Genomic DNA, 27,074 nt, shown 5'->3' with positions numbered 1-27,074 from the left:
ACATAAGAAAAACTGCCAGAAAGGTTTGATAAACAACTGATCTCCCTCCTCCCTAAAAACACACAGAAGTTAGACTATTTGTTAGAAGTTCATAGAGTGATCCCATTAGTGATCTGCACATACATCTCTAACCCTGGTTCACAAAATCTTGTTAAAAAAAAAAAAAGCCTCCAAAACAGGAAGAAAAATCAAACAATGATATTAATATTACCAAATCACTATTGCTAACAAAAATAATTTTTTCTAAAGAGTAGGAGATGAGACATTAAAGGATATGTTTATGGCGAAATCTGGGCAAACTACAATCACCTGAAGGAAAATTAATACCATTTCCTCACTCGAATGAGTTACATAAAAAATGTCAGATAATTTTTTTAATTCTGTGGCATGCCTTCCAACTCTGAAATATGAAAAACTAGGAAGTTTTTCACACTCCCTTGGTGAAGCAATTTCAAAGAACTCCAAACTGACATAAATTAATTTTATAATGCATAACTTGGATTACAGAATTATTATACATAACTTGGATGTAAAATATATTAATATTTAATTAGATTTAGTAAATTTTAAAAAATAGTAAATTAGTACATTTTGTAATTTTCTTACACTTGGAAAATCCTGAGTAGAGAAGGAAAACTTACTTATTAAAGTATTTTTAAATACTATGAGAAAATAAATTAATAATCAATACATATATTATTGTATGAATAAACTTAGTAATGTACTAAATCTTTACTAAAAGTTCTACAAATATCTACAGTAAATTAGCACAGATCAAATAAAATTTATACTTAAGGGCTTAAAAAAAAGAAGGGGAGATTTGGTGATCTACCAGAAGGCCAAGTGATGTGATGAAAAAACAGAACTGCTAGTAGCTCTTCCATGGGTGTATTCTACAATTAATTATTTCAAAAAATAAAATGATCAGCAAGGAAAAAGCTTTTGGTAAACAATATGTGATGAAATGGCTATAAAAATAGTTTTCTTCAAAATAATGCTCAGGACGATGGAGATTCACATACCAAATATATAACTGCCAGTCCCACTACTCAAGTTTTAAAAGCTATTAAAAGCAGAGCAATGTGACAAGCTACAGCCTCGTTGTTTACCTTGAAAAGGTGCAAATGTCTTGCAATTTTACAATTAATATTATTGCAGAATCCTATACACTATATATATTTTTAGACACACTGTTTGAAAATTGTGGCAAATTCTTTATGAAAATTTGGTGAAACACTTTGTTGTATAATACCATTTATGGGTTGTGCAAAAGCCGCACTTGGCCAGATAAACTGAGAATCTCTAATAAAACCACTTCCAAAGGCTTAATATCAGCAGAAATGCACAACCCAAACCAACACTATTAAAAATATGCAACCATTAAAGAAAGGTAACTGTTTTGATAAAAATGTAATGTAAATAAATCACTTTAGTGTTACAGCTCTTTCTGGGGACAGGGAACACCAAGGTTAAAACACTGCTTATTGTTCAACAATGAAAACAGAGAGTTGCCGACTATTAATGCAACCAAAGAAAATTTAATTATGAAGTAAGATAGCGAAGGCATACAACCCAGTTCAACAACTGAAATAACATTTTTAAACCCTCTAATATCCATATATGATAATGTTTATTGAAAAATAAATTTTAAGAGTAAATGAATATATGCCTAAAGATCCAGTGATTCTAGTGGTAAAGATCCAATGATTCTAGTGGTAAAGGAAAATTCGATTCTCAATGTTATTGATAATTTAACTCATGTTGAAATAATGCTTTACCAAACCCTTGTAAAATTTTAAGTGAGTCAAATATTTAATATTACACTGAGGCATCAATTTGTTTATATTAATTAAAATATAAAAATATTGCCAAAATGTATAAAACATATTTCTTTTTCAAGACAATGTAAACACTAGCTGTACAATTAGTTTAACAATTAATAATCAGACTTAGTATATTTATAAAAGTGTTTCAATTTAAAACTCAGTATTATGCACATATAATAAAAGTATATCATTTTTATTAGAATTTCTTCAAAAGCTGTATTTCTTAATTAGTACATCTTGCAAAAGAAAAACTGGCTCATTTTATCTGAAATTAATTTAATATTCTAAATTTTAAAAAATCACGCTAAAGTAATGATTTTAAATACAATTTTACAACAGTTTTTAAAAGAATTGTGTATAAATTTGTTTCTCAAATTTAAAATTCAATTCAATAGATATTCAGTTTGACATAAAAAGCACAAGGCATGCTATATTGCTGCTTATATACTGTGACACCAGGGGAGGGGGGGAATGCAGGAAAAGTTATTATAACAATATTAATATACAAGATGCACACACATGAGAAATAAGAAAAAGACAACATGCATGTCAATTATTATACATGAGCTAGATATCAATAAACAGAAATACAAATACAAAAGAGGGGATAAATTAAAAAAATTATAAACTCACATTTTGTGTGTGTGTATCATTAATTATCCACACAATGGCATCATTTACAGTTTCAACTTTGGTAGGTAGGTCCCTATAAGCACTCAAATGGTTGCTGAATGTAGTGTTAATTTTATTAACTGACTGCACAACATTCATCAGTTGCTTCAGAGGGATAAAGAAATATACATTAGTTTCTTTTTCTTCTCTCTTTTTTAATTCAAGCATAAAATTATTTATTATCAAATAAAATTTCATCTAAGTTATATAATAATGCAATAGTCTGCTTAGTGGTTTATTTATGCTAACCGTATTTAACATAATTTAACATTACAAGCTTTTTATTATTTAGCTTAATACTTTAAAAAACAAATACTTCCCCTCTCCAGTAAAAAAAAAAAAAAAAAAAAAGAGAACAGAAATTAGAAAAATTACCCTATTTTTTTTTTCCAATTCTAGGCATATACAATACACAAAAACAATGTGTTAAAATGCATTTAGTAAATATTTTTATAATAATTCATTCATTAGTCGTAATAATAAAATAATTATAAATAATAATTAGAGAAATCTTCAGTTTTAAGACGTATCCCTTTTACATAAGAAAAATGAGATATTACAAAATAAAAGACAAAAAATAACACTCAATTAAAAATTTATTGTTATGTGAGAAACTTAAACATCTAATTACAGTGATAGAAATTTATATGTCTACAGGGTATTTAATGAATGAACCATGGTACATAAAAAATAAATTCTTTCTGAAAACTAGAAATTTTTTGCTTTACTTCCAAAATTATGCATATATAGCATAGAAAGAAATAAAATTCCTTTTATTAGTGTTTCAATCTTTTTAAAGTATTTTATTTAAAACAGTCTTTCAGGCTAAAATAACAATAAAATCATTAAATTGACATACAATTTCTAAATATTAAATCAATAAAATAACAACAAGGGAGGACCAAGATTACCGTTAATTTTTAAATTGCTTAATGAATCACTTTAAAATTCATTAGCTGGTTATTTCTTATTTACTACTAAATAATTTCATAACTTATTTAAAGGATATTGGGGAGAAAACCTTAAGACATATGGTATTATGGTTTTTTACACATGTTATAATGGATGACTACGTATTTAACATAAGCTTTTATTTTAAAAAGACCATTTTTAACTATTTAATGTATAATAATGTAACTAAAGTACAGATAATAATGTAACTAAAATGAAAATTTTCAAATGTTTCATACAAAAAAGTGTCAGGCCTCATGCCACACGATACATGTGCATAAGCCACAGAAATAAATCAAAAACAGAAAAAGGTCTGGTGCTTTGTTAGTGCAATATTTTTTTAATATTCTTGAAGCATGTAAAATTTTGCTGCATTAACAACTATTTAAAAGTTTGCAAGCATTTCAAAATACTAAACAGCTACTGAAGCAAAAGTTAAAAAGATTTAATTTAACCCACCAAACTACGAATTTCATAAACTCAAATTATGAGAAACAATTTTATATTACATAAAACCATAAAAAAGTCTACATTTAAAGAATATATTTGGTTGTGGAGCACTCGTAAATGAAGTTCTTATATTAATTAATTATACTGGCATAACCAGTGGTGTCGCATCAGTAACTAGAGCAGTGGTGCCCAGAGTGGGGTATGCGTACCTCAATGATATTTGGGCGTACACCAAAGATGTAGGCTCATGATCCCTTGTGAGTGTATGATCATGTATCATGTGAGTGTGAAGCTCTCTTGTTGGTTGCTGTGTCTACTCTTACATAATATTACATTGTATTACATACAAATATTACATTATAATACTTCTTTATATCATATGGAATATAACTTATAACTTTTTTCATATTAGGGGTATATCAAGAAAAGCTGGAGATTGTTGGACTAGAGAGACTATTCTCCTAACATTTTAAATACACATTTTATCCAATATTCAAAAGCATTAAAAGGAACTTTGTTTTATCTCTTTTGAATCTGCGTGCCACTCGAATGTTATCAGGTTTTAACGCGAAAGGCAAGAACTAGAAACTCCTTGGCTCAGTGCTAAAAAGGACTAGCTCATTTTCACCGTTCTGATAACTGCTGTAGACATACTGTTAACTATTGGAAGTAGGTCATATGAAATTTTAATTTCTCATGATTCTTACACACAAAAATAATTTAACTTAAGTGCTATATTTTAGTTCACCTTCTTGAAAGCATTCTTATGGTACACAAAAGCATTTGAAGTAAAATATACTGATGCAGCAATCTAAGTTTGAACTATGGAGACGAAAGCAGTACAAAAAGATAGTCCTGAGATAAGCAATCATCACAAAGCACATACGAGAAACCTCCAAAGCCTTTTTTTTTTTTTAAACAAGGTGCATATCAGCTGCCAGTGCCACAGCCCTATGGTCCTGATCAATTGTCCATCACATTCTTTGGAATAATATATTTTTCAAAAGACAAAAATAATAATAAAAAGTAATCTACTCCAGATGTCTCAGCCCACCAGCAGCCGAGCAGTAAAGTCGTTGAACACTGGTAGTTTGGTCTGAGGCTCGAATCCTGCGAACGGGCTGGCTGCATGGGTGCTTTAGTGGTTTTCCCCATGTGTAATGTGTATATGAGCCAGTTTCCCTTAGAAAATCCTCCACAAAGGCATCCCTTCCCTTAGGCAGATAGCCCTAGTGTGCTTTGCCATAACTAAATACACCACCAGATGTCTCATTTGTACAAGCATGAAACATTATCAAAGTGGAATGTTATATAATTTCAAATTATTCATAACATAGCTAAGAAGAAATTTGTCTGCATTCTCTTTGAGATAAAATGCTTTTTAAATAATTATTTCTTATGATATCCATCAAGTAATTATTTATTTATTATGGTATGATCACTCTGACTTTCTCTCTTCATCTGACTTTCATAAATTGATCACAGTATATTAACCATTAATGTACTCATTAGTCTTCGAATTACATCATTAGTCTTTGCATTCAACATATAAATAATAAATATTCACCCTGTTATGACAATGACCAGTATTTCAACAACATAAATTAACACTAATACTGAATTTCATCTTTCTAAGATAAACCAATGTCTGTTTGCAGTCGTCTTAGTATGTCTCGTATTATAATTTTCTTCATACCTTGTACCTCGTGGTAAAAACTATGCCATGCCACTGGGCATAACTTAAGTAACATAACACTTTTTGACTGAAAAACATGTTACATCCATTTATATTATCTTTCATATTTTACTAATTGATAAACTCATTCATTGTGCAGTAGTTAAATATACTTTATATGATTTGAAAAATTGCTGATTTATACACTGACTATTCACATCAAAATCAAATGATGAGCCCATATTAATAATGAAAATTATAAAATATTTTACCCCAAAATGAAACATAATTTGAAGAACTTGTTTGAAATTAATGCATCAGATCAGTTGTATACGGTTACATTATTTGAATACGACAAATCACATAAGGGCTATCTGCCTAAGGGGTAAATGACTATGTGGACTTTCTGAGAGAAACTGACTTGTATTCATGTTCCAAATAAAGAAAACCAACCACGAGCTAACACATTTGCATGGGCTAGCTCGTGGTCGGGTATTGAGTCCAGGTGTAACTACCAGTATTCAACACTCTTAATTACTTGGTAATTGGTATGGCCAGCTGAGTAAGAGATTTAAAATGGTGTGAATGGCTTAATAACAAAAGCAAATTCTACTAGAACTAGCACAATGATATGAATAGTAGTTTTAAAATATGAAAGAGAAGTGTATTTTAAGTAAACAAGCAAGGTTCAAATACAGTACAAAGTCTGCAATCCGGACTCGTCGGGACTTCGGTGATTCCAGATTATAGATCATCAATTAAAATCTGGTAAGATGGCATGCAGAAATTATACAATTAAAAATATCAAACTATAATTTATGAAATAAAGAGCAATTATGATCTAAAAGGTATCAAAATTTACAAAAAAAAAAAAAAAAAAAAAAAAAAAAAAAAAAAAAAAACTTAATATTTGTTTACTTTATTAAACATTTCTTTCATTGCAAGTTGTTTAAGTTGCTTCGTTTTTTGTGTTAATACTTTCTCTTTAATTCTATAAACAGACATAATTTCTTGTTCAGTTACAAAGTTCCACTGTTCAAGTCCTGTAATTGCTGTGTCGAGAATACCGATTAACTTGTCAATCAAAATTTTTTCGCTTTCAATAACGTTTTCTGTTACTTTCTTCACTATTGGAAGCACACAACGGTAAATGCTTTACTGGCTTTAAGGCCCGGATTATAGATCATTCTGGGTAATGGGCGTCCGGATTACAGACTTTGTACTGTATCATGAAAGCATTTTGAGGTTCTTATTTTATTATTGTTTTTGTCTGATGCTTTTTTTTTTTTTAAAAATAAAAGACTGATTTCTACAGTGTCTGTCAAATTATTTAGCATATTACTCATTTAAATTGACCGATCACATAAGTTTTTTAATTTAAGAACACAGTGTGGCATATTTTATTTTTATTGTTTTTATAATTATTTCATGATGTTTATGAATTTTACAAAGCTTTGAATTTCAAATGCAAACACGTTGTAAAAGTGAGAAAATAGCATATCTTAAAGCCAAAAAGCCTTGTTAAAAAAAAATTATCAAAGTTATATCTTTTTTCTTTTACTGACATTATTCTTATATCTTAATTAAAATAAATCCAACAATGTATGGTGATACTGGTAGTTCAAAGCATACATTAACTTCATTTCAATCTTTTACAGATATATGGACATTATGAAATACAAAAGTAGATAATTAATACAAGTGGTACGAATAAAAAAAAAAAATAATTACCCCTTGTAAATAGTGAACATATTGATTTGTTTCTTGTACAGCATTATGAAGCTTCAAATCTTTAACTGAAGTATTTACAGATCTAGTTTGAAAATCAGTAGAATTGTTTAGCTCTTGAACTATAACCTAAAAAATACAACAAAGTTCATTAAATATTTAAAATAACTGTGCAAATAAGTAATATACATTCACATGTGAAGAGATTTCTTTAATATATTCCAGTGATAATAGACAAAATTTTAATCATACTTTATTTAAATTCATTGCAAAGAATGGGGGGGGGGGGACAGATTCTTTTACATTATTATCTTTGATATTACATAAAAATTTCTAAACAATTATCCATTACTTCTTTATAAAAATAAATCAATCATAATATTTAATATATTAAAAACTTGTTTCACACATGAAAAACAAAAGATGTTTTAAAATATTTCATAATACAAAGAGCTTTATTCTTTTTTATATTTATTTAGAACTTTTTATTCTTTTCCATAAGAAAAAGAATAAATAACATTTCACAAGAAAAAGAAAATATAAAATTAAAATCTGTCAGATGAATGTTAAGTTATTTAATTACATTCTACATCAGAAATATATATATACATATATTTACATAATACAGTACAAAGTCCGGACTCGTCAGGACTCTGGCGGATTTGGGATTTTTCCGGATCTTAGATCATCAGTTTAAATCTAGTAAGACAGCATGTAGAAATTATAAAATTAAAAATATGATATCATGATTTATGAAATAATGAAGTATTTATGATCTAAAAGGTATCAAAATTTACAAAAAAAGTTTAATATTTATTTGTTTAGCTTATTAAACATTTCTTTTAATGTAAGTTGTTTAAGCTGCTTCATTTTTTGTGCTAATCCTTTCTCTTTAATTCTGGATACAGACATAATCTCTTGTTTAGCTACATTGTTGAAGTCCTGTAACTGCTATTTTGAGAATTCCGACTAACTCGTCAATCGAAATTTTCTCGTTTTCAGTAACTTCTCTGTCACTTTTTCACTATCGGTATGTGTATTTTCTGGATCTAATCCATACTACAGATTTCGCCATTCATTAATTGATTGATGATTCAGAAGCATTGTCATCACAATGAAATACTTCTTTTATATCACCTTCATTTATTACCGCTTCTCCACATTTCTTTATAAAATCCGTTAATTAGAAAATTTCACCTTTGTTTTGCAATATCCGAAAACCTTTAAAATTAGCGGCTATCATCCTCAAATTTAGCTAGCCCTCTACATATTTGGCTATACATCATGAGCTTGGCGACTAACAAGTTGTTCCATTAAAATTTATCTTGCTTCTATTGCACACCGAGACAATTAAGCCTGAATTGTATTAGTTATTTATTATACTTATGTCTATTTCTTGCACATGCTTAAGGCTTATCAGAGCTTTGAATAAATAAATTCCCACATATACTTAAGCCTTTATTGAGGGCTGATAGATATCTTAGTGCCTCTGTGGGTCCTAAATTCTACGATCCGGTGCCTTTCTTAGCTGGTGCGGTCATACAAGCCCTGGCGCTGGTTCTGGGTTTATGTGAATAACAAATAAATTATTTTTAATTCAAATAGCCCTAAATGTAAACTTTAGGTCTATGAGTACCATCAACAAAATCTATTTTTAGCATACGGAGAGAAATTTTTCCTTGCCAACATTTTTTAGCGCATTTAACTTAAATCGGTAATCATCGCTAAGCATAATGTGAATATAAAAGGTTACCATACTCCTTTATGACTCAATTACTAACATAAAAAAATTGTTTAGGCATCACTACATGAGTCATTACTCAAGTTGTCATATTTTGATAAACATGCATTGATGAAAGGAAAGTATAATAAATAATGATTCGCCAGGTTGGCATCAAATCAACAATGTACGAATGTGGAATGTTTCAGTTTGAGATGCGTGCCAAGCAGATGCGCTGCAACGGAGCCAAATTACTGAACGTACAAATTTACGCTAAAATGATTGTTTCTTCAATTACAAGGTATTTTATTTAGTGTCGAAGTGAAATTAAGAATCGGGTCTTTCCAGATGTTTTATTATGCGCGGAGGGGGAATCAAATGCGAGTGGGTAAAGCCTACGAGAAAACGTTGCTGATATTTTTGAGGTCCGGATTTTAGATCATTCCGTATAATGGACGTCCAGATTTCAGACTTTGTACTGTAGTAGTTATACAGTTAGCAGTAACAAACTACTTAACTTCGCCCAGTTTAGCAAATGCTAGTCCAACTCAGGAATTCATATATGTAGTTCTAGGTAAGAGTTAAATTAAAACTTGCTATTTACTAGCCTTTTTATTTATATCTTGATAGATTATATATAGTTTATTTTAGGTTTACATGCATAATTCGTGTAGGGGAAGCTTCCAGTAGGCAAGAGTTTCTAAATTACTTTGGTTTTCTACTCTTAATTGACATTTAATTAATTTTCTTACTAATTTCTCAAAATTCTAATAGTTTAAAATTTTTCTTTTTTTTTTTTTCTAATTCACAACATTTTGTTTTACTTTTGATTTTGAATTTTACTTTTATCCTTGCCTATATGGGTGATGAAACATGAATTGAGTAATTGATGAGTTAGGTTTGGAGGCAACTTCCCCTTGATAAGTCTGTCTCCTGCCTTGCTCAGCAATTATTCACTTACGCAATTTATTTTTTTGGAATAATATATTTTTTCATGGTTTTAGATACGTGCACTTAATTTACATATGCTCTTAGAATTTAAATGATATTGTAAATTAGTTTGCAGCAATAATAAATTTTATTTTTATTTTTGCAATTAAAATTTGTTAATTAAATTTTAATTTTATATTCGCTTTATATGAATAGAGAATACTTGTTAAATTCAAATTATATTTACATATATGTGTATGTGTAACATATAAAATATTTATCTTGCAAATAATAAATTAATGCCCTTTTGTTTTCATTCTAAAAATAATAATAACATTTCTGGACTGCATCATTTCTAGATTAATATATGCCACAAAGCTTGCATAATGCTAATGACGTAGCAATTGGGAACCTAAACTCTGAAAACTGAAACTTTTCTAACTCAAACCAAAACCATACTCCTTGTGATCTCCCATATTGGATAAATATGCATTTTGGCTTCCCTCCCTATGATACTTGGACGTAATTCCGTTGTGCTCACTTAATGGCATGGTGAGAGAAAAGCTTTTTTTTTAGAGAAAAAGCATTAGCAAATGAAGAGAAATAATTTGAAAAATACAAATAATAAAACTGTGCTCAAAATAATTGTTTAAATAATTGAAAAATGTAAACCTAGATAATATTTTAGAGGCCTCTGAAAAGTCTTTGACAGTCCACATAATAAGATTTTTTCAGGGAAGAATTTTCAAAGCTTTGCACACACTGTCACACTTGTAAAAAATTTGCATAATCTTTTTAACTTATTTTAAATAATCACAACAAATTTCCAAACATAACTAATTTTCAATATTATAGCTTATATTTTAACATCATAAATTTTATAATAGTACAGTCAAAAGTCGTTAATTCGGACACCCATAATCCGGAATGATCTATAATCCGGACCTCAAAGCTACAAACTTTCTGCGCATGCGTGCTTTACGGCTGCGAATATGCTTGTGCGCGTGTGCAAAATACATTTACGAGTGCGCGTTTAATGTATAATGGATGGTATCAGCTAAGCTAAAATTATCTAATTATCTATTTCAGTTAATGTTGCAGATTGCGTTGTTCCTTAATCTTTGAATTGGATCCGGCTTATTATTTTTTGCAGACTGTAAGAGCAATTTTATAAAAGTAAGCCTGAACTTTCGATTATGTCAAATAGAATTTCTGATATATATTTATTAATATGTAAAGGATCTACAAAGCGAAAGTATATTTCGAAGTTCATTAAACAAAAAGTGGATAAAGGCACATCCTTTGTTTATCTAAACTTTAACGTTTGTTTATCTAAACTTTGTTTATCTTTAACGCCATGGCCTGGCGCGCATTGAATTGGAAGTTGATCTGTCAGCACTATCCTTATCTTCAGGGCAGACGTTTTTATTTTATTTGGCTTATAATTCCTTACTAAATGTAGCATTTCATCTCGATGTACTCCGTCTTTGATATGATTTAAATCAAATTCCTCGTCATTATAATTTGCTTCCGATAGCGAGGAAAGTGACAGATGTTATTGAAAACGAAAAAATTTCAATTGACAAATTAGTCAGTAGACACAGCAATTATAGGACTTGAACAGCGGAGCTTTGTAACTGAACAAGAAATTATGTCTGTTTATAGAATTAAAGAGAATGTATTATCACATAAAAAACGAAGCAACTTAAACAACTTACATTGAAAGAAATGTTTAATAAAGTAAACAAATAAATATTAAGCTTTTTTTGTAAATTTTGATACCCTTTAGATTATAATTGTTCTTTATTTCATAAATTACGGTTTCATATTTTTAATTTTGTAATTTCTGCATGCCATCTTACCAGATTTAAACTGATGATCTATAATCCGAAAAAATCGATAATACGGAATCGCCGAAGTCCCGATGAGTCCGGATTAACGATTTTTGACTGTATTACTAAAATCATGACTTGTACTGTTATTGTTACATTTCTAATTTTCTCATTTTACATAAAACTAGAAGACCCCACAGTTTTCTCTAATACAAACATTTTCATCTGTTGGGCAAATGCACTTAAACTGATGTATTTAATCAGTGGTTAAGGGCTGCTTTGGCAGTTGCTTATAAAGACCTCTTTTCCTTGTTAAAGGCAACTGGCCTTTTTGAACTACACTATACATCCCCTTACTAAAAAAATTAAGTTAAAAAGACACAGTACATGAAAAAATAAAAATACTCCAATTAAAAAAAGGTATTTTTCACAAGGTGACAGCCTTCAATGTTTATCTCAAAAACATTAAAGAAATTCATAGAATTTTAAATTTTCAAACAATAATTTCATTCATTGCAAAAATTCAAAAATATAAGTTTAGAAACACTTTAACAATAACACAAAAATATTAATTGTATTAGGAACCTTCAGTATGTAAAATCTTAAAAATCCTTTACTTAATTTTTATCAAATTCAGCATTTTTTAACTCAAATGTACGAAACTGCATAATAAATAAATAGCAAAATTTTTTAATTATTAACTTTCATTTTAAAATAATTTAAACAAAATATTACTAGCAATAAATCATAAAACAATGCAATTATTTATTTATGCAAAATTACTTAAAAATACGAGGTGCACATCTACATGTTATAGCAGTCCTATATACAAAATTTCAACGTTCTGAGGCTACTCGTTTTTGAGTTATGCGAGATACGTACGTACATACGTTCGTACAGACGCCACAAAAAATTCTCTTCAGAATTAATTTTAAAGCAGTTTTATAATTTTTTTGGAGGAAACAAGTCTTTTATTCTGTTCTTACGTACAGATATCACGCAAAAACATCATTAAATTGCATTCGATAGTGGTCAAAATGGTTATTTTCGTTGAAATATGCTGCCTGAAACTTTTCACGATTACAATACTTCCTTTTTACTTCATACAAGGAAGTAAAAAGAGCAATAATGATAAAATTTGCCTTGTTTTTAAACATATGTTTTAAATCACATTTATGTACCTTTATGGTATCCAACTCCCCAGAAAGATTTTGAGCTGTGGTTTGTAAAGCAGACTGTTGATCTTTCAGTTCTTTTATATTTGACTCTAGGGCATTCATCTTACTTCCAAAACTTGCTACACTCTGAAATTAAATAAAAATATAAATAAATAAAAAATATGAAACTCAACATAAATTTACAGAAAAAACATTTCTTCATTAACTCTTTTTTAATTTGCTAAACAAATAATATATCATTTATTACCTTATTTGTTTAAGTAGCAAGTTTTATTCAGCACAGAAGATGAATGAGATTTGTAGTAAATAACAAAAAATTATTTTTAGAAATAAATTCTCAAAATTTTTCATTTTAGAAATTCTGATCTTTCTATTTAAAATTTGGCACTGCTTGAGTTTCATGGCCACCATTATGAAAACAGTGCCAAGATTATCACCTAATTTAATTATGTGTTTTTTATGATAAAGTAACAGATCATTTATCAGATGATTGTAATAAATTTACCCTAGTGCAAAAGAAGGATATTCTGAAAAGAAATGTATTTCTTGTGTTATAAAAAGTTCCATGCTAAAATATTATGCAGAGTTAAGGTTGAATGTAACGTATGGCATAAAAGCCAACAACACAGAAGGGGATTACATGAAAAGGCATATCCAGTTGTAAATGATTCTTTATGTGAATAAGTTAATCTTATTAATAACTCTGTAACAGTACTGACATCAGTAATGCCAGAAAATAAATTACAAAGGTAAACAAATTGTTTTTCTACAAACATTTTGTGCCATTGTTCATAGCACAGGAATCAAAACAAAATTTTGTTGTTTACTTGATTGAGGAAGTCATCGAACATTTATTCACAAAGATCTATCAAATAAAAAAAATCTGCCTGTCATAGGTAAAGAAAAAATAAATTTACACACTTTGATAATAACACTGCAGTGAACTTTACAAAATGTAGGGTTAAAATGCAATTATGTAACATCGAAAATGAAAGCAAGCGTGTCTATGAAGCATTAAAATCACGAGCAATTTGTGATGCTTTATTAGAAATTCCTAGTCAAGAACTGAATAGCTAGATCCAATCTATAAAAATTAAATTATCCGATTATGAAGATGGTGAATGTAATTTTCATAAAATTGACATTCTAATTGGAACAGGTTATATTTGGGAAATAGCTTCTGGTAAAACCAAATATTTAAGTTCATCAGCGATGTAATAGATACACTGATCAAATTACACATTCCTCTTTCAACATAAAACCATCATCTATTAGAGTTTTAAATACTGTTCTTATGAAAGGTTTTGATAAGGATCAGTTAATATCATCTTAGTTAAAAGTGTTTTGTGAATTAGAATTACTAGGCATCCATACCCAAGTAGCAAACCACTGTCATAATGACAACGCAAACTCGCTGTGAGTCACGTTTCAAAAACGTTGTAATATGTCATCTTTAAGACGCCCAGATGTCCGCGAAACTCCACTGTTTTATAACTGTTGCAAAGCTGTCTTTACTGAAAATGTCGTTATTATGCCCTTGTGTTACATATTAATTTATGCCAAAAAATAAGCTTAATAATTAATATCTTTTTCTTCTTTTTTAAAATTTTGTATTCTTTGTATTTTTCTAAAGTTTAAATATTTTATCATTTCCTGAAAACCAGAAGATAATACAATTTTTTCTCTTTAGACTAAATATGCATAATTAATAATAGCCTTAATTATTTTCAGTACTTTAAACTATATTTTTTAAATAACTTGTTTTAAGTTACAATTATTTAAGATTTCATCATTTTTTCCCCCTTAAGTGAGAATAATTATGAAAGTGGGTATTATAAATGTGGTATTCGTAAGTGCAAAACAGCCACCAGAGGGCCTCACCTATGCGCAATGAGCGAGAGCGAGGTGAAAGAGGAGGATGACATATAGATAGACAGTCGTCTATCGCATGTGAAGGTGGTAAGACGTAGGTCTACACGTGAAGGTGGTGAATATAGAACTGTATGTTTCCATGAGGTGGTAACTTGACTGTATATAGCACAGCTAGTGCGAGTAGGCGCTAAGCTGCTATTTAAATTCTAAAAGTGATAAAGAACGGTGTTTATATCTAAAAAGCAGAAGAAGGCGCAACAGCACTTGTATTTAATTCAATCTGTACCTTTTCTGTTGTTTTCATTAAATGTCATCTGTGGTGTGGAAAATGTTGGAAACGTGTATTGACCCTAGTGAAGCATCTTCAACTCCCCTACCACATAAATATATAACATTAATAGTAGGTTTTTAAGTAAATAAAACTCAATCAGACAAAAATAAAAGTAAAGATATATATGTGGGTAAAAAAAAAAAAGAGCATTTCTATTTATAACAGAATTATCACATTTATTTCTGTTAAATCTCAGAGACATTGAAAATTGCCCGGTCATGATAAATTAGGAAGCGATTCTTAAGGTAACATAATCAGTATTTTACCTGAAGTATAATTTTATTTGTGTTTCATCGTAAAAAATATAACCATTAACTTCTATATCTCCAAGATATGCAAATGAAAGACTGTATAAAGTAGTTAATAAATGTGATAAAAAATATACCTAAATCTAATAACCAAAAGGAAAAACAAAAATTTTTGTTCACATTTTCTCCAATTTTTATGTCGACATTTATTAGTAATTTATCAAATCCATTAATTTTGTCATTTTCCATGAAAAGTGTTAACATTTCTTTCTCTTTTTCCATTAATTTTTCCATTCTGCTTCTCCTGACTGTCGATGAGTTTTCTGTCATATATATATTGGACGTTTTCTTGGAATTCTTAAAATCGCCCATTTTTATTCGTGAATACATCTTCACGTACAAACTTTTGCACTGTATGCAGTAAAATGTTTCATATTATGTCAGCATATTAATTCAAATAAATTCATCCTTACTTCAAAAATAATAAATATTTAGTTGTCAAAGTCATATTTAGTTGTAAAATAATTGCTAACATGTGATTTGCATTGATTTTGGAAATATGACTTTTTAAAATATGTAAAATGCATAACTTAATAACTTTATATATTAATTTCATTTTTAAATATTTTGCTATAATATTAAAAAATATTTTAAGTATTAATTATTTTAACAAAATTTTAAACAATAATTTAGCATGTATTTTTAGTACTAATTAAATTTAATAAATCAAAAGTATTTATGTTAAATTTATATTTCATTAGATAAATCTACCTTAGATTAATATATTTAGATGAAATAAAATAATGAAACATCGCAAAGTAAATCTTATGCTGACTTCAGATTCTTGAAATGGCAGATTTAGTCTCTTTTCATTCTAAAAGTAACACTGCTGAACTATGAAAAAAATGCTAAAACTACCATGTCTAAAAGGGGTCAATATCATGACGTTTCAGTGGCGTCGACAAATTGCCAAGATGCAACGGCAAATATTTTGCACCTTCACAACGTTGTAAAGATGCCATAAAAGTTACCACAACCACTTTGCTACCTCTTGGACCAGTCTGCAACATCGTATGCTACTTGGGTAATGACTCCTTAAAAGTGTCCACTTCCGATGAAGAAGCTCTTTGAAGTTTTGAATTAAGTTTGTCTTTTAAGGAAGGCCGCTATGAAGTACAACTTCCTTGGAAACATAATTGTGATAATTTAGAAAATAATTAGGATAATGCTAAGAAAAGACATGCTTTGTTGGTTCGAAGATTTTATAAGGATCCATGCTATAAATTTGTGATAGAAGAATGCTGCAAGTTGGGAATCATAGAAACAATAACAGAGCAAAATGATACAAATCAAAACTCGATATATTATTTACCACATTATACTGCAATTAAAAAGGATAAAAATACAATGAAATTAAAGATTGTTTCCAATGCTTCTTCACATCCTTCTCATGCTCTTTCGCTAAATGAATTACAACATTCTGGACCAAACTTAAACCCAGATCTCTTAAACTTATAAAATTTTGAATTAAACAAATCGCATTTACTACTGATACTGAGAAAGCATTTCTTCAAATTAGTGTGGTAAAGACTGATTGTGATACTGTGCATTTTCTGTGGATAGACGATTTACCAGATAATGTATCTGATATTGAACCAAAAATTCTACGAATGACTAGAGTCCTGTTTGGTATTACTTCCAGTTCATTTCTTTTAGCTGCTGTAATCAAATTCCACTTGAAGCAACATGAAAGCATTACTGAATATGTAGCAGAATAATTTATTTTTTAAAAGATGATATTGCAATCTAACCAATTTTTATCATTTCTCAAATTTATTAAACAAGAGTTAACTTTTTTTTTTTTTTAAAATGGTCGAGCACTTTATTCAATAGCTATTAACCTTGCGCCACTACAAGGGCCAGAAGTGATGTCCATTTCCTTATGCGAAGGGGCTACTGTTACCTCATAAAAGGGGACAGCATGCCTTCTCTGGGATTCGAACCCGTGGCCCTCGCTATGGGATTCAGGGTCACTAAGCACTATACTAGGGAACAACAATAGTTAACTACTTTTTATATTCTGAAAACCGGTTCAATAACTAATTTTAATTCATTTAACTAATTTTTGTTCGTTGGTTTATTATTATAAGTTTATTGATAAAGGAAGTCAATAAACTTTTTAAATTAATATGGTCCATAAAAATAAATATTTATACAGCAATATTCAAGTAATTTAAAAAATATACTATTTCTCATAACATGTTTTTAATCCTTTAGATATAAAAAATAAATTGCATACTGAAAAATAGAATACAGACCTCGGACAGAGAGTGTACATCTTTAGGTAGTTGCTGTATGGCAGGCGCAGCAGCTATGCTTTCTTTTAAGTTATTAGAAACCTCTTTTAACTGTTTCACCTGGAATTAGATGTAATTAATTAACAAAAAGGTTAAACTTTACTAAAATTTTTAAAGAAAATAGGATACTTTCAGAAATTAAGCATTCACCAAAAAATATATCTCATATTTTTAAAATATCTATTTTTATAAATGAGTCTATGCCTCATGAAGTAATATTTATTCAAATGTATTATCATTCCCATCATTTTACAAAACAAAAACTTTTTGTACTTTTTCACCATTCTTCCTCATTAAGACAATTTCCATTTAATTTAAAGATTAATCATATCACTTAAAAAAAATTTTTTTAATGGTTTCTCATCACCTAAAATTTCCATTTTTGATGTTAAGCCATTAAATGATACAATATTCATTACTTATCTGGACATCATCTAGACCACAAAAGATACAGAAGAAATCAGTCATTTAAAAATAATTAAGATGCATAAGAATAAAGAACTCTCACAGTTCTTAGAAACTGGAAGTAACTCTAACATATTTACTTTCTATTTGTATCCATTGGCTCTTAAGGTCATCAGGCAGAAAATTTATTATATTTTAAACAAATTAAAAAAAAAGTGACTTGGTCATCAGGCAGAAAATTTATTATATTTTAAACAAATTAAAAAAAAGTGACTTAACAAAGGTAATAAAATGCAATTTGATAAACATGCTAAGCACTGACACATTTTTTACAGAAGATACTACATTAGTTTACACGGTGGGTGTCTAAAGTGTGGCCTACATGCAAATTCTGAAAGTATTTAAATTTACACATTTTTATTAAAAAATGAATATTTGAACTTGATTCATATATAATCGATTTGTTGACATTCATTTTAAAATAAAAATTTAAATAAAATCATCTTAGTATATCATGGTGTATTAAAGCCCTATGTATACGGCTCCCGCGATTTCCACAGGATATGAAATCCGTCTTGTAATTACGGGTCACATGAAAATTGCATGAGGAAGTTTATTTCTCTTACTTTCAATCATAGACTTAATCATACACAATTTCAAGATTTTCTTGAGGTAATGGGCACTGAATTTGCAGATGTTATTCATTATACAGAAATAATGGGAAAATGCTCAAAAGATTTTACGATTTAAGAACTGAAATAAAAATATTTATGGAAACAAAAGGGAAACCTGTGACTGAATTTGAAGAAAAAGATTGGGTTTTAGATTTAGCTTTTTTAGTAGACTTAACAGAACATTTGAATAACTTAAATTTTAGACTTCAAGGAAAAAATCAATTTATTAATTATGTTCCAAACTATTACAGCGTTTGAAAGAAAGTTAAAATTTTATCACAATCAAATAAAAGATTTGACAAATTTCATTACTTTAGCTGTACATAAATCTGAGTTGCACAAAATATGTAAAATATGCTGCATTAATTTTTGATTTGATTCAAGAGTTTGAAAGTAGATTTCAAAGATTTTCAAAAAAAAAATGAAGAGTATTTCAACATTTCTCTGGAAATAAGTAAATCCCCTTCAAATTTTCAAATGGAATGCATTGAACTGCAAAGTGACATTCAAATCCTAATTTTCACAATCCTGCTTTATTAATGTCTTCAGCTTTTGGCAGTACAGTCAAAAGTCGTTAATTCGGACACCTATAATCTGGAATGATCTATAATCCGGACCTCAAAGCTAAAAACTTTATGCGCATGCGCATAGGCATTTAAGCGTGTGCGTAAGACCTTTACGACTGTGCATTTGCGTGTGCACAAGCGTAGAATACGTTTTCGCTGCGCGTTTAATGTATAACGGACGGTATAAGCTAAAATTATCTAATTGTCTATTTCAGTTAATGTTGATGATTGCATTGTCCCTTAATCTTCGAATTGGATCTGGCTTATTATTTTTTGCAGACTGTAAGAGCAATTTTATAAAAGTAAGCTTGAACTTTCGATTATGTCAAATAGAATTTCCGATGCTGGAGCTCCCAAAGGATCTACGAAAATGAAAGTATGTTTCGATGTCCATCAAACAAAAAGTGGAATTGCTCCAAAAAATGGATAAAGGCATATCCTTTGTTTATCTAACCGTTCCGAAATCTGTTTATCAATTTCACACTGCTCTGCGCGGGAGGGGGGGGGGGAACGTGGCCGCGCGCAAGAAGATGTTTTTATTTTATTCGGCTTATAATTCCTTATTAAATGTAGTATTTCATCTCTCGTCTTTGATATGATTTAAATCAAATTCCTCGTCATTATAAATATCACGAATACAAATCAAATAGTTTTCTGGTTGCAATTTTCTAATTTCGGCTATGCATAATGTATGCTTTACGCATACGCACGTTGAAAGAAATGTTTAATAAAGTAAACAAATAAATATTAAGCTTTTTTTTTTTGTAAATTTTGATACCCTTTAGATCATAATTGCTCATTATTTTATAAATTACGGTTTCATATTTTTAATTTTATAATTTCTGCATGCCATCTTACCAGATTTAAACTGATGATCTATAATACGGAAAAATCGATAATCCGGAATCACCGAAGTCCCGACGAGTCCGGATTAAAGACTTTTGACTGTACCTATATTTGTGAACAATTATTTTCAAGAATGAAGCATACACAAAAACAAAAATAGGGCAAAAATCACTGCCAAACATCTTGAAAATGCAATAAGAATTGCAACCTCGTCTATTGAACCCCCATATCGAATTGCTTGTTCAACAAAAGCAAATTCATCCATCTCATTAATTTGAAATTTTTCCAATTTTATGAAATCCAAACTAAATGAAACAAAACTTGTATAAATTAATTATAAATATGTACCTAAACATATATAATTAAAATTTTAAAAAATAATAAAAAGAAGTTAATTAATTTGAATAAAACAATATATAACTAATTTTTATTTCAATTTATTAAAAAATATTACATGTGTGTCCCCGCAAATTTTTTTTCCTAAGCAGTGCGGCCCCGGAAATACTTTTTCTTTGCAATATGGCTTTCAAATGGTCATAGTTTAGACACCCATGGTTTACAACAACATCTTTTTTAATGCAATATTATTACCTAAAGCATATTTACACTGCACACAATAAGCAAATTTTGTCACAGATTCAGAGTCAAGAGAAAATATATTTTGATGTTTCAAAATTTTTGGGTGTTAACTTATTAACACAAACACCAAGCCATAATTTGCCAGTATTTTACAGATGAAAAAGAATGATGACATAAAACTTGGATAGATAATTTATATTCTAACTAAGCATTTATCCAAAAAATTCAATAAATAAATCTACTCACAAGCTTGTTTTTATACCTTTCTTGTTCAGGTGGAGTTTGTGGAATCATTTTAACAACAGGTTCAAAATAATAGTTTTCTTTTAGAGATTTTGTGGCAAAATATTCTATTCCTGTAGAAATTTTGTTGCAGTTTCTATAACTGCTGGTTAATTTCACAAGCGTATATTTTAAAATTGAGTTTAAGGCAAAAAGTATCATTATTTGCTAATAAAAACTTTTAGAACTTAAAATATGATGAAAAGAATGCATATGAAATGGCAACTTTACATGCCTGAAGGATTGTTATGCACATAGCTTCCTGAAGAATGTTTATTAAACATGTTTACGAGAGTTTGGCAACTTCTATGGTTGTACTAATATATGAGTAAAAATTTTTAAATTATGAAAATACTATATGGAAAATTTTTAATAAATGTAGTATTCTAACAGCTTTCTATAAATACTAACGTATGGATAATGAAAATGTTAATCAAAACAAGACCTGCTTTATCAGTGTTACGCTGTCAAGAGAAAGGATTCATTCATTAGAGTTAAACCTTGGCTACATTTGCATCTATCTGCTCTTTGAAATCAACTTCATAAATTTTAAATCAAATACAAAATCTGAAGTAAGGTGGTTCAGGATATAAATATTTAATGTATATTTCATGTTATATGAAAAATACAGGAGAAAGCTTTATGTGTAACGAATAACAAAACATTTTCAAAAATATGTTTTTAGTAAGCATATGTACATCTAAAACACTTTTCTTCGAAAAATATTTAATCACTGAAAATGAAAACATTGGCGTCTTCACACAGAAATTAGTACCGCAATTTCCAGAATAATAATGCCTTTTAAAGTGGCAGAAGAGGTATTCTATCCCATTCCTCCCGAACAGCTTTCCAGAGTCCTGTTAGGGTTTTGGGACAATGTTTGGATAATGCAGTTTTTAAAAGTCCGAAAGCACAAAAATCCATAGGTGACACATCGGGAGATTTAGTAGGGATATCAGTGAAGGGCCTTGATACCAGTTTTTTGTTCCATTTTGTTTAGGAAATTTACAGTGGATTTTGATGTGTGACTGCTAGCTTTGTCCTGATGGAGTCTCACAGATTGATGGCACTGTGGGTAAAGTGATGGTATTTCATTCAGAAAAAAATGGCAATAAAATATGTTCCTGATAGTATTTGGAGTTAATCTTGACATTATATTACTCTCTCTTTATTTTTAACTTCCCATTATAAGAAAAACCAGCAGCAATCATGAATCCCTTAGAAAAAATTTCTTTCAATTCATTGAATCATATACTTAAATTTTTTTTCTCCCCTTTTTATGATAATAAATGGCTCTTTTTTTGTTACAATCATTTAAATACAGCCATGCTTCATCTATTGTGACAATTGTTTCCCATTTCTCTTTGGATAAGTGTTTCTCATATAGAATTCTGCAGCGTGCCCTGCGTTGAGCGATATGCCTTGGAAGAAGACGATGCACATTGCATTTTTTCGCTTTCTTAACATTTAAATAAACGTTTATCATTTCATTTACAGTGGACACCAAGCATTTTAATGATTTTGCAACTGTCCTTTGACTAGGGGGATTTTCTTTTAACATTAAACAACGTACTTTTGCAATAGTCGAAGATGTCCGTTTTTTCCTTGGATTCTTGTTTGAAATTTTTGTCCCACTTGAGGCTGCAATTTGATGTTTTTTTTTTTTCTTTTTTGTTGATGATATTACCTATCGACGCTTTAGATATCACAAAACCATGACTCTCACATAGTTTTCGGATAACGGAGTATGCATATTTCTCTTCGGAAAGAGCGTAAATGTAGCCCTCGAACCACTGCTTTGTCAAATTCGCCATTTTGAATAAAAACAAAACTTTCAAGCCACAGACGATAATTTTGACTTTTAAAAACATAGTACAATTGCAATCACTTCTTTTGCAGCAAACGATTTTTTATTACTGCTTACCAAAATTGTCTAAAAACTGTGCGAACAGCCTCTGTATAAAAAAATTCAATAACAGCTTTCTGAGATCTGAAATAACACTTTAAGGTACAAGACACTTCTAAAAACAAATGTATGTTTAAAGTTTCTTCTTCCACACAATTTGTGATTAGAATAGCAATTTTATCACAAGAAAATAAGATAAAATTTATAGCTTGGTTATGGGGTTTCTTGAGCAGTTTAATAGTTAAAGATTTACACCAATGATTTCTCAAAATTGCACTAAAATTCAAGACTTGGGATTAGTACACAATTTTACAAAAAATTTTAATCTGGAGATTGATATTAAAAGTATAATATTGTCAGATGTGCTGCTGTAGTATGAGCGACTAGCAATTAACTAAATATATATTATGTGTATTTCTAATTAATTGGAACTTCCATCTGAAATCCAATCAATTTCTGGTAGTGTTATCATGCCATTGCATGAGATTTTCATGGCTAATATTTCTAAGAATTGAGAATGAACATGATCTATCTCAGCCGACCACTTCGTATTCAGAGAGGGAGGGATTTTATTTTCCTGTCATACTCCTATTTATGAATACACACATGTAACATACAAATTTACTTTTATTAGTAAATTTATTTGATTCCAGAAACTTCGGCAATTCCGGATTATAGATCATCAATTTAAATCTGGTAAGATGGCATGCAGAAATTATAAAATTAAAAATATGAAACTGTACTTTATGAAATACAGAGCAATTATGATCTAAAGAGTATCAAAATTTACAAAAAAAAAATCTTAATATTTATTTGTTTACTTTATTAAACATTTCTTTCAACGTGCGTATGTGTAAAGCACACATTACGCATAGTCGAAATTAGAAAATTGCAACCACAAAACTATTTGATGTGTATTCGTGATATTTATAATGACGAGGAATTTGATTTAAATCATATCAAAGACTGAGTACATCGAGATGAAATACTACATTTAGTAAGAAATTATAAGCCAAATAAAATAAAAATATCTGCCCTGAAGATAAGGATAGTGCTGACAGATTAACTTCCAGTTCATTGCGTGCCGGGACATCCCCCCCGCAGAGCAGCGTGAAATTGATAAACAGATTTCGGAATGGTTAGAGAAACAAAGGATATGCCTTTATCCATTTTTTGCAGCAATTCCACTTTTTGTTTGACGGACATCGAAACATGCTTTCGCTTTGTAGATCCTTTGGAAGCTCCAGAATCGGAAATTTTTTTTGACATAATCGAAAGTTCAAGCTTACTTTTATAAAATTGCTCTAAGAGTCTGCAAAAAATAATAAGCCGGATCCAATTAGAAGATTAAGGAACAAAGCAATCTGCAACATTAACTGAAATAGATAATTAGATAATTTTAGCTCAGCTTATACTGTCCGTTCTTCTATATTAAAGGCGCATGCGTAAAGGTATTATGCGCATGCATAAAGGTATTATACGCATGCGTAAATGCATTATGCGTTTACGCATGCGCAGAATGTTTGTTGCTGTGAGGTCCGGATTATAGACGTCCGGATTAAAGACTTTTGACTGTATTTTGAATTGCCAGTCTGTTTGCTGGGATACAAATGCAGATTGAATACCAGTATTAAATGATATTAGTGCTTGGCTATTAGTATGCCTGCGGATACTGATGACCTACTTAATAATGATTTAAAAATGCAATTTAATCTAAAGTAGCATACCATTAGGTAATTACTTTAAGAGTCTAAATATGATTTAAGAGAGTGAAAAAATGTGTATGAACTTCTGATTTTTTAGCTCGTTATATAGATGATCATTTCTAATTAAGTGGCAAAGATCATTTACCAAGAAGAAAAACACAGGTCTTGAAGTTTATACAAAAACTTCAAAAATTTCACTTTCTTTCATATTCAGAATCACATACATACTATTTTACCACAGATATTTATTTATTTACTTACATAACAAATTTTACGTAGGAGTAAAAAAATTATAAATTAAGCTTACCTCACATGTGATATTCTCAATATCTGCTATGTTTTTTCTGACTTCAATATACAGCATAGTGACATTAGAATCAAGCTGTCTTAATGTTGAATGGATTAAATGTAAGGCTTCAGGAGTATTTCTGTTGCCAGCTTCAACTAAACGAAAAGCAAAATTAGTTTAATAAATACTAATAAGTTTAAATAAAATAAGACTCTGATATTGATAAATATAAAGAACATTAGTCAGCTGCTAGTTTAACAAAATACTTTTCTGTTGCCTAATACAAACTAAAATTTGCCTGTTACTCACTAAGCAATAAACTACACAGAAATTACTCTACTGCACGATTTACACTTATTTGGAAAGGAAAAATAACAAACTATTCATTTATATCAACCATTTAATTTCTTAACAAACAGCGATTTATGTTTACTATAGTCAAAAATAAATATCACATTATTAAAATTATTTTATTGAAATTAAAAGACCAGTCCCAAGAAATAAATAAATGGTTTGCAAAATGTTGATTGAACTAAAAAATTTGATACTGTTGGATAAAATATCAGATAATTTCAGTTTTTTTTAACCCCAACGCAATAACATTATGAATTACTTATCACGGAGCAATACTGAATTTTCCTGTATAAGTATGAACAAGAAAAGATTTTACAAATAAGGAGTACATACGCAACACTTCACTCATAAATTTTTTTTAGTGTTATTGCATATGCTTGAAAAATATTAAACATACATAAAACAGGGCACTTTTCCAATATGAACCTGCATGCTTTTTTCTGCTTGTGAAAGAGAGCTGAGACCTAATGAGTGACATTTGGGCTATTGTTGTGTATGTGTATTTCTATAAACTACTGTTATAACTAGAAGTTGTTTACAATTAAAAAATCTACCAAAATGTTTCGCAGGTGCATAACAAAAACGCACCTAAACTGCAAATAAATATCATTTTCATATACTTTTAGAAGGTGGAGGAATTATGACTGATTTAGTTAGAAATGTTCTTCACCTGATACAGCAACACATTTAAACAAGACAACTGTCAATTAAAAAATTTAATACATTTTCATTTCTCTATAATTTGAAATAGCCCTCCTCCTGCCACAATTAATTCTTTAAAATATGTGGAAGCAAAAGAAATAATTTTTTCCTGGAGGTTTTATTAAGATGTATATAAATTTCATTTTGAAAACCAGAAAATTTAGCTACAACCCGAGATTAAAATATTGAAAGCAGGAAACCTTTTTCTGAAGTTGGATTTGAATTGCATAATTTTTGAATTTGTTTTAAAATAATAACAATTAATTTGTTCTGAATAATACAATTCCATGGGAAATATCTTTTATTAAATATACCTAATAATGCTACAAATGTTCATAAAGCATATTAACTGGAAACAAATTATTTCATTAAATACATTACTTATAATCTAAATTAATATGAACTGAATATAAATTATTAGAGTCAGTGGAAAACGAAAATTCCATGAATAAAAATACATCAATATATTTGTTATGATATTTAAAATAAATTTAATATAATGCTTCAAGAAAGTCTGAAAGAAAACAAATTTTAACTTGAAAATGAAATGAAAACATTTTTACTGTAATTACAGAAAATACTTCTGCACTCTGCAGAGATATTATATATACACTTCTCTTAAAATAATTATATCATGATATCTCTGCTACGAAATATAAGCTCATTTCACTTTCTATTTTTTTTTAAAGTTCTATTCAAAATGAAGTATCCAAATAAATGAATATTTTAATTTAACTAATGATCTGACAATCATTTTAATTCTTTATAGCAAAAATTTGTTCTGCATAGAAAGGCATGTAAGTTTGAGAAAAGAGATCATGGGGGAAGGGGAAACATAAATGCAACAATGAAAAAGAGTTCAATTCTTTAAAAATATGCACTATTGAATTTAATACTGCATAATGGCACACATTTTGAAGTAACTTTTGAATAATAATCATGAAAGAGAGATGCTAATATGCCTTTAAGCAATCACTTTTCATACTTTAAATAAA

At 29.1% G+C, this 27,074-nt stretch overlaps 1 protein-coding gene across 3 annotated transcripts in view; it reads right to left on the bottom strand.

The window, feature by feature from the left end:
* LOC118181462 (uncharacterized) overlaps nt 1–27,074 on the bottom strand; it is a 164,300-nt gene that overhangs the window by 25,696 nt on the left and 111,530 nt on the right. For all 3 annotated transcript variants that reach the window (XM_085818020.1, XM_085818022.1, XM_085818021.1), the window contains 5 exons: nt 25,042–25,178; nt 17,732–17,830; nt 12,966–13,088; nt 7,306–7,431; nt 2,460–2,603 (listed from right to left, as the gene is read on the bottom strand). In XM_085818020.1, the coding sequence (XP_085674146.1) occupies nt 2,460–2,603; nt 7,306–7,431; nt 12,966–13,088; nt 17,732–17,830; nt 25,042–25,178 (629 nt within the window). The remainder of the gene's footprint in view (nt 1–2,459; nt 2,604–7,305; nt 7,432–12,965; nt 13,089–17,731; nt 17,831–25,041; nt 25,179–27,074) is intronic.

Source organism: Stegodyphus dumicola, chromosome 6 (assembly GCF_044657685.1).
Source record: "Stegodyphus dumicola isolate Sdum_Otavi_A_Nest chromosome 6, ASM4465768v1".
In the NCBI taxonomy this organism is placed as follows: Eukaryota; Metazoa; Arthropoda; class Arachnida; order Araneae; family Eresidae; genus Stegodyphus; species Stegodyphus dumicola.
Note: the sequence above shows the minus strand (reverse complement) of the source record. Positions and strands in the feature narration are given on the sequence as shown.